At 41.6% G+C, this 12620-nt stretch overlaps 1 protein-coding gene across 1 annotated transcript in view; it reads left to right on the plus strand.

Moving 5' to 3' along the window:
• Positions 1–5557: 5557 nt before the first annotated feature.
• The window catches only part of rnf165a (ring finger protein 165a), a 35435-nt gene continuing 28372 nt past the window's right edge, over positions 5558–12620 (plus strand). The window contains exon 1 of the mRNA XM_020515713.2: positions 5558–5618. Within this exon, the coding sequence (XP_020371302.2) occupies positions 5558–5618 (61 nt within the window). The remainder of the gene's footprint in view (positions 5619–12620) is intronic.

The following is a 12620-nucleotide window of genomic DNA, read 5'->3' on the forward strand; positions in this document are numbered from 1 at the left end:
CACACAGTACTCCAAAAGTGGCCTAACCAATGTGTCATAGTCACAACATGACCCCCCAACTCCTATACTCAATACACTGACCAATAAAGGCAAGCATACCTAAAGCCTTCTTCACTATCCTATCTATCTGTGACTCCAATTTCAAGGAACTATGAAACTGCACTCCAAGGTCTGTTTGTTCAGCAACACCCCCCAGAACCTTACCATTAAGTGTATAAGTCCTGCCCTGATTTGCCTTTCCAAAATGCAGCACCTCACATTCATCTAAATTAAACTCCATCTTCCACTCCTCGGCCCATTGGCCCATTTGATCAAGGCGCTGTAAATCAGATTGAACTGACTGGCACACACAGTGATAACGGAAAGTTGTGTAATCAGACATCCATCATAAATCCTGGAATGATAACCCTCAATCTTATGTCTATTTATTCATTGATGGAGTTAAGACTACAAGCATGTCTTTTCAAATGTTTAAAAAGAAGTAGATCTAACATCGTAAACAGATTAATAGTTCTCCTGACAGCCCTTTAGATGGCTATGTTAGTACTTCTCTTGACATTTTCCTTGACAATTTCCATGAGTTTGACAGCACCAAATGTGTTTATGCACTTTTTATGCTTATTTATGTTTACCTTAAACAATCTCAATGGGCATCTTAGACCTCCCAAGGGGGTATCTGACTCCAGCAAAAGTGCTCCAGGGCCACATCTAAAAGGACACCTTACCTTTCTAAAGGATACAAACAGCTTTGGGCCTTTTCCTACCAGTTCAAATTGTGCAAGCCATATTTTGGTCATCCAGCTAGCACAAAGGAAAACTTCTGAACTTGAGCTTTTGTTGCCATTTTCACTTCGATGGTGAGCCTCTCCACCTGTGCAAAAAAATCAGGCCAATAGTTGCAAACACATTTGCCATGTCATGCTGATGTACTTGGACCTATGAAACTAATGATCAAAGTCCATATTTAACAAATTATTGTAGCCACTGCCCAACAACCTACATCCCTTTTATCAATACCTTCAGATAAAGGGAGGTGAGGGAAATCGGAGACCAGATCAAAAAATAGGAAGAGTCTGTGGAATGTTATTCTCCAGAATGCAGTGGAGACTTTATTAATTCAAGACAAAGTTAGAGAGATTTTGGATAGAGAAGGAGCTGAAAGGTTATGGTGGGGATGAATTCAGGATAGATGCACACAAAATGCTTCCCCTGTTTGGGGAGTTTAGAACCAGGGACATAATTTAAAAATAAGGGACAATTTAGGCCCACAGCCCTCTGCGATAGCCACACTATTTTATTCTGGCCTTGTGTATCTCTGATATTAAGTACACCATCACTGGAGGCTCTGCCTTCACTTGTCTAGGATCAAATTCTGGATTAGTTCTTTACACATTTCTGCCTGTCTACCTCAATTTCTTCCTGTAAGACACTCGTTACAGCTTACATCTTTAACCAAGCTTTTGGTCAGCTGGCCTCATATCTCTTTATGTGGCGTGGTGTATTGTATAATCCTCCTATAAATGGTCTTGCTACATTTTACTAAATTAAAGGTGCTGCACAAATACAAGATGTTGTTGTTGAAGGCAATTTGTTTACCAAGATGATTACCAGGAAAGACCAAATGAAAAATGGACAATTTTGTCAATTTCCTCTTATAAGAACTAGAAATGACAAAGAGTGAGTAAAGATTAACAAATGCAGTTTCAGCAATGAACCAGAAGGGAAAGCTGCTGGAGAGACAGGGAGTTAACTGTTAAGTTTCTTTTCTATTTATTTTACTTACACAATGTTCAGGCTATGTGACTTAGAGCAAACTTGATGTTAACTGTGATTGGCAAAGTTTTTGATGAGAAATAGCAAAATAAAAACTTGATTGAATGGAACTAGATCCTCAAGAGGAAGTTGACGTCTTCAGGGATCTTTTTAATTCTTTCATGGGATGTGGGTGTCACTGACAAGACCGTCCATCTCAATTGCCCTTGAATTGAGTGGCTACATCATTTCAGAGGTTATTTAAGGATCAAGTACATTGCTGTGGATCTGGTGTCACATGTTCATCAGACCAGACTAGATGAGAAAAACAGATTTCACAGGAAATGTGGGAACAGGAGTAGGCCATTCAACCCCTCAAGTCTGTTCTGCCATTCAATGAGATCATTGGCTGATCTGTGGCTTAAATTTAATACCTGCCTTTGGCCCATATTCCTTAATACCAGTGCTCAGCAAAAATGTATCTATCTCAGACTTAAAACTAATAACCGATCCAACATCCACTGCCAATTGTGGAAGAAAATTCCAAACAAAAACCATTCTTTGTGCGTTAAAGTGCATCCTAATATCTCTCCTGAACAATCTGGCCCTAATTCTCAGACTATGTCCCTAGTTCTATAGTTTTTCTTTATCTTGCCCACCTTTTCCTGTTAATATTTTGAAGACTTCAATGGATCACCCCTTAACCTTCTAAATTCTAGAAAAAAACAGGCCTAATGTAGAGTCATAAAGTCATATAGCACCGAAACAGACCCTTTTAATCCAACTTGTCTGTGCCGACTAGACTTCCCAATCTGACCTAGTTCCCTTTGTTAGCATTTGGTCCATATCTGTCTAAACCCTTCTTATTCATATACCCATCCAGATACCTTGTAAATGTAATTGTACCCGCCTTTATCATTTCCTCTGGCAGCTCATTGCATACACACACCACCCTCTGTGTGAAAAAGTTACCAATTTGAATAATCTCTCCTCATAACTTAACCCTTGAAGTCCAGGTAACATTCTTGTAAACCTGGGTTGTACTCCCTCCAAGGCCAATATATCCTTCCTAAGGTGTGGTGCTAGGTCTGTTCACAATACTTCAAGTGGGGTTTTGTATAGCTGCAGCCTAACTTCTGCATCCTTATACGCCAGTCCTCTAGATATAAAGGCCAGCATTCCGATAGCTTATCTTTCTTTTTTATTTCTTTCCCTAAAAGACAGTAGTGAGGCAGATAGGATTTTACAATGATAACTTCATGGGGCACTATTACAGAGACTAGTTTTCAGTTCCAGACTTCTTAACCAAATCAAAATTCAACGAGCTGTTCAGTAGGATTTGAACCTCTGTTCTCAGAGCAATAACCTACATCACTGGTCCAGTAACATTACCACTACACCAGCATCTCCAGTTTGTGTGGTATAGCAGAATTAGAAACTATTGAATTGGTTGATCGCTGCGGTGTTACCTGCAATAGATCCCAGTGCCCCTGGGCTAGTGAAAGCAATTACAGTCAGAGTTCCTGTTCCTGCTGCTGATCAATGGAAGGCATCGGTCTCAGGCAAAGGACAAATCTATAGGAGAGCGGGAGGAGATGTTGTAGTAAACTGCTTCTCATGAATGCTTGTCGGGTAAGGGGTGCTTTACAATAGGAAGTATGTAGAGAAAGGAGAGAACCCAACATTTCTAGAAAAAAAATTGAGATTCGTCTGTTAATTTTGACTTCAATTAAAATGCATTTCAGGGGAGATGGGAAAGAAGCTCCCAGTTTGCTATTACCTATTTTACACTGTTGCATAAGTTCCAGATCTATGAATATACAAAATAGGAGCGTGAGCTGTCAGTTCTGAGGAAGGGTCTCTGGACCTGAAACATTAACTCTGATTTCTCTTCACAGATGCGCCAGACCTGCTGAGCTTTTCCAGCAATTTCTGTTTTTGTTTCTGATTTACAGCATCTGCAGTTCTTTCTGTTTTTAAATAGGCCATTTAGCCACTCAAGCCTGCTCCATCATTCAATAAGATCCTGGTTGTTCTGTTTGTTTTTCAAATTCCACATTCCCATTGACTCCTGATAACCTTTGATTTCTCTGCCTAACAGATACAGGAAGGATATTATCAAGCTGGAGACGGTTCAAAAGAGATTTACCAGGATGTTGCCGGGTATGGAAAGTTTGAGGTATAAAGAAAGGCTGGATAGGCTGAAGCTTTTCTCACTGGTGCGCAGGAGGTTGAGAGGTGATCTGATAAAAGTTTATAAATAATGAGAGTTAATGGTGCAGGGCTGGATGAACACAGCAGGCCAAGTCATCCAGCCCTGCACCTTGTTGTCTCGGATTCTCCAGCATCTGCAGTTCCTACTATCTCTGAGTTAATGGTAGTTGTCTTTTCCCAATGATGGGGGATTTCGAGACTGGGGGCACATTTTTAAGGTGAGAGGAGAGAGATTTGAAAAAGACATAAGAGGCAATATTTTACACAGAGGGTGGTTCGCGTGTGGAATGAACTCTCCGAAGAAGTGGTGGATGCAGGTACAATTATAACATTTAAAAGACATCTGGATAGATAAGTGAATAGGAAGGATTTGGAGGGATATGGGCCAGGAGCAGGCAGGTGGGACTAGTTTAGTTTGGAATTATGTTCGGCATGGACTGGTTGAACCAAAAGGTCTTTTTCCATGCTATATGATTCTATGACTCTATGAATCTAGTCACCTGTCTTTAACTGATTCAATCACCTTGCCTGTACCACCTCTAAGACTGAGTTACACAACCGTCGAAAATAAAGAAAAAGTACTCCTCATTGTTTTCCCAAAAATAGCAATGCTTCATTTTAAAACTCTGCCTCTACTTCTAGATTCATGAATCTCTACGGTGTGGAAATAGACCATTCAGACTGTACCAGCCCTCCAAACAGCATCCCACCCAGAGGGTCCAATTGACCGAACCTGCATATCTTTGGATTGGGGGAGGAAATCCACATAGACACGGGGAGAACTACAAACTCTACGTAGAGTCACCCAAGACTGGAAGTGAACCTGAGTACCTGGAGCTGTGAGGTGGCAGTGATAACCACTGTGCCATTGTGCCACCCATACGAGCTATAAATCACCCATAAGATCCTGTGAAAACCATTCAGAATCTTGAAGCCTCCAACCAAGTCACCCCTCACTCATCTAAACTCCGGTAAAAACAAGCCCAGCCCATCTAACCTATCCGCATGAGACAACCCACACATTCCAGGAGTCAATCTAGTAAACATACGCTGAGCCACGTCCATCACATCTACTCCCAAAGCTTCAGGAAGCAGTTGAAAATTAGACTTTTCAAAATGGGGGCAGTTGCAGACAAAGGTCACCCATCTCTGAAAAGAAACTGCATTTTGTATCCAATCTGTACCATCAACAGTTCTGAAACATGAAATTGCCTATCATACACATGCAGCCAAATTCTCTCACTAAATCATATGCACATATCTTTTTTAATACAGACACAGTCATGCATACATACTACAGAAGAGAAATAGAGGGAGACTGTATGTGCATGTGTGGGGAGAGGAGTACGGGAAGGATACATTGAAGTGGGGGTGGGGGTCATGTACAATAGGGTCAGTAACCCCGATTGGCTGGCTGGAGTGCCACAGGATATAAAGTCTCTGGATAATGAGTGTTCTTGATTGCCCTGCTGTTCTTTGTATGAGAGGCAGCTGCAGGCACAGCTCCACATTTGAATGTATATAGGGGATTGGAGGGCAGCAGCTCCATGGGCCATCTGTCTCAGCGGCCGTCAGCAACAAAGGCTCCAGGATGGTGCTAGTACATGTCGGATATCTTGTTCTTCCAGTTTTTGGATCTGTGAACAACAGAGGTACTACCTTCAGGGGAAAGAAATGATCAAAAATAACCCTTTTTCCCCTTCTTTACAAGACAGCTGATATTGTTTCCACTTTTGCTAATTATATCGACTATGTTGTGAGTAATATGTAGCCTTGTTAATTCTGCAACAAAGATTACATTTTCTTTGTGTCTGAATTTTAGAGAAATACTGATTTATAAATCTCAGTGCATTCTTGGTATTTGTTAATGTAAGCATGCAACCTTGTGTAATACATTAAGATCAGTCTTTTAGGAATTATGCTTTGTTAACCTGCCTGCTTTTTTTTCTCCCAGAAATATCGTGTTAGTACAATTCATTTACTTTTCAATGCTGAGCATTATAGAGTTAATCACACACGTTTCTGTTAACACTGATTCATATATATAGACATATATATCAGCACACATATATATGTATGTATATACTGTATCTATGTGGTGCTGTGTGAAGTGCTGTGCTGTAGGTTTTTGGCTGCCTTTGTGCTCTGTTCTCTAGATTGAGAAGTACCTGCTTCCTCCCCATTGTCAAACACATATAACAGCACATGTTCCTGGCTGTGCTTATGGATCAATAGTGATCTGATACAATCTTCCTTGTCATCCTTTTCCTTTGGTCTTTTCACTTTCTGCACTTAGGGAAGAAGAATAAATGATTGTTATAATTCCTGTACCAATTGAGACCAGCACGTTATCTGACAATGATCAGGATTTTGACAGGAACCTCTTTAACCTATGATGAAACCGTCTTCTCCCTCAATGACTGAGAGCTTGTGACAATATAATCACTATTGACTTTTATGTCCTCTCCTTCTCATTTTCTGAAGGAGCTGATGGAAGCTGAGGTTCAATTCCAGAGGCCTCACCAAGGCTGGTGCCCACTAATTGTGAATCTTGATATTGAGTGCTGTCAGGCTACTGAAATATTCAAAGCCCAGCCTGTCCTTGTCCTCGGTTGAGGTTGGATGTATCATTACCGACAGAGAATACTCGTTAGTGATTGTGGGCTGTAACCTGGGGCTGACTTTTCCTCTCTTCAACCCAGGAGAATGGAGTCCAATTGCTTTAACTCTGGCCCTGAGGGAGATGATGCTGAGATTGAATGAGAGAACTTTCTAAACTGCACAGCTGACACCACGTGGGGGATTTATTCTGTGAACAGCCAGGAGGAGCTGGCTTCATTTCACTCTGTCTTATCTTTCTGTGTCCCTTTTTTCAATGGGATTCTTGTCTCCTGTGATCGCACACACAAGGATGCTCTGCAGCCCTTTCACCTTTTGGCTTGTATTTGCAATGTTATTCTAAGCAGGTCTTTCACAGTCTATTTTGTCTGGAATGAGGCCCTGTTTGGGGCTGATGGTGGAGATTCTTAATGACTGAGTGAAATAAGAATATAAAAAATGTCCCAATGGACACTTGCAGTGCTGTTCCCAATTCAGGGAATCTCTGAACAGCAGCCAGGTTCGGTGTTGTGAACACGCTCATAGACTGCCATGGAGATGACGTTTTATTGAATCTTTTATTGAATTACGTACAATAATGAGGAGAGGTCCCTATATGACTATTTTACAGCACTGCCCATCATGCAACAACCCTGGTGTAATCATTAGTGTGCCCATTGTTAGCTGCTTTCATTATTATACTTATAGCGAATACACTCCAAACCAAGTAACTATCCTGGTACAGAGATAGTAGGAACTGCTGATGATGGAGAATCTGAGATAACAAGGAAAGCTTTCCTGCTCCTCTGATGCTGCTTGGCCTGCTGCGTTCATCCAGCTCTACACCTTGTTATCTCTAACTATCCTGGTAGACTTCTTTTGCACCCTTTCCAAAGTCTCCACAGTCTTCCAATAAAATAGTGACCAGAACTGCACACAATACTCCAAACATGGCCGAACTAAAGTCTTATACAGCTGCAACATGACTTGCCAATTTTTATACTCGATGCCCTGAACGATGAAGGCATGCACGCTGTATGCCTTCTTTACCACTTTATCCATTTGTGTTACCATTTTCAGGGAGCTGTGGACCCAAGATCTCTCTGTATATCACTGCTTCTAAGAGTCCTGCCAATTACTGTATGCTTTCCTCTTAAATTTGAACTTCCAAAATGCCTCACCTCGCACTTGTCTGGATTAAATTCTATCTGCCATTTCTCCACCCAATTTTCCAACCTTTCTATATCCTTTGACAACATTCCTCACTATTCACAACTCCACCCATTTTCATGTCTTGTGCAGACTTATTAATCAGACCACCTATATTTTTATCTAAATCATTTCTATATATTACAGACAACAGAGATCCCAGCACCGATCCTTGCAAATCTCCACTGGTTACAGATCTCCAGTCAGGAAAATACCCTCCACAACTACCCTCTGTCTTCTATGGCCAAGAAAACATCTGTATCCAACTTATTAACTCACCATGGATCCCATGTGACTTAATCTTCTGGACCAGCCTACTAAGAGGGACCTTGTTGAATGTTATAGTAAAGTCTATGTCGACAGCATCCACTCACTCAGTTCTGATTTTTTCTTCACAGATGCTGCCAGACCTGCTGAGCTTTTCTAGCAACTTCTATTTTGTTCCTGATTTACAGCATCTGCAGTTCTTTCAGTTTTTATCCACTGCCCTAGACTCATCAATCATCTTAGTCACTTCCTCAACGAGCTGAATCAAATTTGTCAGATGAGACCTCCTCACATAAAGCCATGCTGAATATTCATAATAAGTCAATTATTTTCCAAGAGCAAATAAATTCTGTCCCTAAGAATCTTCTCCAATCATTTCCCTAACACTAATGTAAGTCTAATATGCTGGATTATTCCTGTTGCCCTTTTTAAACAAAGGAACAACTTTGACTATTCTCCAGTCTTCTGGGACTTCAGCTGTGGCTAAATAGGATACACATATCTTTTTCAAAGACTCAGCAATCTCTTCCCTTACCTCCCTCAGTATGCTGGGATAGATCCCATAAGGCCCTGGGGACTTATCTACCTTAATGTTTTTCAAGACAAGCAACATCACCTCCTTCTTAATATCGACAGACATAGAATATCAACATACTCCTCCCTAATCGCACCATTATCCATGTCCTTCTCTTTGGTGAATGTTGATGTGAAGTAATCATTAAGGACCTCACCCACTTTCTCTGCCTCCACAAATAAATTCTCTCTTTTGTATTGGAGTGGACCTATCCTTTCCTGCTCTCTGTAAGCATTGTTGACTCTTGTTGTCTGGGCAGGTTGGCAGGCTATACTTGGCTGAGGATTGGTCTCTTAAATGGACACATCAATGTTTTTGCCCAAAGTGAGTTGTAGGGAAAATCCTCCATGGCTTCCATTTGTTTGCTGCCAAACCTCTCTGGGGTCCTTTGCCTGCTTGTCTCTGGTACCTTCTGAATTCATACTAGAGCATCCTTATCCTTCGAATTGTGCAATACCTTTCCAACATCTCACTGCAGCATGGTCTCCTAGCAGGATGGCAAAGCAGGTAACTACAGTGTGTTGGTGGTGGGATATTCTTTGGTGCCCCTTCTGGAAGAGGGAACTGATGACTGCAGTTCTCTCTTCTACCAGTGTTAGTAGCTGTGTTGAAATCTCTGTGATTGGGGAGCTGTACCAATTCCACAAATTGTTGGTTGAAAGATCTCATTCATCTCTAATGAAGGGCTTGGTCTATTTTTGCAGCTCTCACGACCTAACAATCTACACTCATTTTGACAATGTAAAGTTGTCTCTGGACTGCAGGAGGTCTGAAAGGGCCTCACACCACCCCTTACCCCCTTACACAATGTTATCCATTCTTGGATTAGCTCTTCCCCAAGGAGCTGTGGTCATAATTGTTTGAGGGTTGCTATAAGCCATTTACAAATGAGACTTTGCTTTCTTCTGGGTCCTGAATGCATGTACTTCACATGGTCATTCATGTTGCTTTGTACAATATAAACGTGCACATGGAAAGCCTTCAATACCTGGTCATACATTGCTGAATCCTCAGACACTCCTTGTCCTGTCAATATATCATTAGCTGGGTGTGATAAAGGATACACAACGCTAAACTGTGCAAGAGCAGAGGAATGTGGCCAAAATGTGTATAGGGCATTGAAGGTGGCAGACAGGTTGAAAGTGTATTTAATAAAGCATGCAATATCCTAGAGCAGAATCTTATTGGGACCTGAATGGTGTGGGCTTTGCCAGAAATGCAGCAGAATTACGTGAGAAGTCTGCTGAGGCCTATCTTGATGTCAGAAACAGCTTGCTGCATCCTTTAACTAAGTTCTGGGTGTCAAGGCAAGATTCTTGTTAGGCAGCATTAAGTTGCCTATTAAGGGGAGATCATTGGTTGTTAGTGACTTTATTAACTGCAGATGCTGCATCTTTAATATGCACTTTTCTGTTGTACCATGTTGAGAATTATCAGCCTGGAAACCAGAGTGGGAACCTGGCAACTTCAGCTCAGTGCTTGCTCCAAAAGAGTCTTCATATTGGACACCAGGCATCAGCCTGTCAGGGCACGCATCATGGGCACCAGCCATGCGCTCCCCTTGTGCACAGATATTGGCATCTGCTATGTCCAGCCTCTAAGAACCCTCACGGCACATCTCTGACCCATGTATATTTGCTACTTGCTATTGTTGAAAGCTCTCTAGGCCTTGCAGAGAGAAAGCCTCATGAAAATTGACAGTCAAAGTAATGTAAGATTCAATCCCTCACCTTTATTAAATAGGGCCATAGAATAAAGAGGTTATGGTAAAACTTGTATAAATTACTGGTATTTTATCACTCACTCACACTCACTTTCAATATATAAAATTCTTTGTAAAGCACCTCATCCAGAACTGGAATATTTCATCTAGTTCGGGTTACATGCTTTACAAGGAATTTTATAGATGAAAATGAGTGCCATTCATGAGGATTTATTACCCATCCCTTGAGTTGAATGACTTTACTAAAAGTCACTAGTAAACTAGAAGGATTTCTCCAACAATCCAGGTTTCTAATGAATTCACATTTCCACTACCTGCCATGCGGAGCCATAATGTGGAGGTGCCAGCGCTGGACTGGGGTGGACAAGGTCAGAAATCTCACAACACCAGCTTATAGTCCAACAGGTTTATTTGAAATCACAACCTTTCGGAGCTTCACTCCTCCTTCAGGTGTTAGTGAGAGAGGTGGAATCAAACGCAGAATTTATATGTAAAAGATCAAAGGGTCACACCACTGATGAGGATGTATTAAACAAACCTAAGATGTTGTTAAATCTTTAATCAGTTAGAAGGTTTTAATTGATTAATGTACGTGTAAATCCCCGAATTCCTTTCAAGTCACCCATGTTCTCAATAGCATTAGCCTGAGGCTTTGCATTACTAGCCTAATGACATTACCACAACAGCAGTACCTCACAATGGAGGCACTGGAGAGGGTGCAGAAAAGAATCAGGAGAATGGATAAGGACTTTCATAGGAAGACAGATTGGAAAAGTTAGGTCTGTTCTCCTTAGTGAAGGGACACCTAAGAAGAGATTTGACAGAAAGACTCAACACTGTGAGGGGTCTGGACAGATTAACTGTCCCTATCCAGGTGGCCAAGATATTTTAAATGTCTTTCTCAGGGCCTTGTTCAACATGGAGAGTCTGTCTAAGCCTTTAAAAGGAGCTAATCATACTTTCTGCAGAGGATGAGATAAAAAGTACTTACATGTTATGTATTATCAGAAAAGACCTGAAAAACACTTGCAGTTCAAACTTTGCTGCAACAGTACTTCTTTAAATCCCCCACCCATTTTACCAACTTCCCCACACAGAATCCAACTGCCCATCTTCTGCCTAAGGTGCTCCCCCCACCGCCCCACCCCCACATTCATGCTGCGTTTCTCTTCCTCCCATGCTGTTCCAATCCCACAGTGAATCCCTTGAACCAGGTCATTCCAATCCTTCCCATGTCATTCTCTCATGCCATACCATCCCCTTCTGTCTATCCTTTCCCAGTTCCCATTCCACAATTCCGATGCATTCAACCCTCCCCCTCCTCAACTATCCGCAACCCTGGCACTAAACTCTTGTGCTGGCGCCTGCCTCTGCTGGTTTCCCACCCTACTCCATTCATTCTACCGTATCGTTCTCCCAAATGACTCTTTGTAATAATTCCTATTAAAGTTATATAGGTGAAAGCAAGGTAGAGATTTTAAAGTTATCATCCTTGTTTTCAAATCCCTCCTTGCCCCTTTCTACCTCTATAATCTCCCCACCCCCACAATCCTCTGAAATATCTGTGCTCCTTGACTGCTCACCATGCATCTCCAATTCTAACTGCTTCACCATTGACATCAGGAGCCTAGGTCCTAAGTTCTCCCTTCCTATACTTGATTCCTGGGCTTGGTTTAGCTCAGTTGGCTGGATGGTTAGTTTACAAGGCAGTGGGATGCTATCCTCACACTTGGATTCAATCCTGCACCAGTTAGGGTTACCGTGAAGGCATCACCTGAAGTGTGGTAGCCCTTAGGTTAAATCACCACCAGTCATGTCTCTCTAATGACAAGAGCAGCCCTATGGTCTAGTAAAACTATGGTGACTTGACTCCTACACTTTCCTCCTTTTAGACACTTCTCAAAACCAACATCTATGACCAAAGTTTTGATCAGCTGACCTAATATTTCCTTTTCTGGCCTGGTGTCACCCTTCAATTTATAGATAAATATGGGTACCATATAAATACAAATTGTTGTGGTTGATTGGGAGAAGGAGCACTGAGGTTTTCATGTTGCTTTGCTGCCTTTGCAATCTTCAGGTGATTTTTGTGCCCAACTCTGTACTCCACTTTCCCATCTCCAGTCCTGGAGCTGTTTGAATACAGTCATTTTTTTTATGCATAGATACAGAAACACAACAAGTTGCCAAAAAGTTGCTTTAATAATTGAAGTTTTCAGATGGTAACATGGGAAATTGGAATCTGCCACAAGGAATTCCGATCCAGACTAGGATATTCGCTGA

Source organism: Rhincodon typus, chromosome 1, assembly GCF_021869965.1.
Source record: "Rhincodon typus isolate 14 chromosome 1, sRhiTyp1.1, whole genome shotgun sequence".
Lineage (NCBI taxonomy): Eukaryota > Metazoa > Chordata > Chondrichthyes > Orectolobiformes > Rhincodontidae > Rhincodon > Rhincodon typus.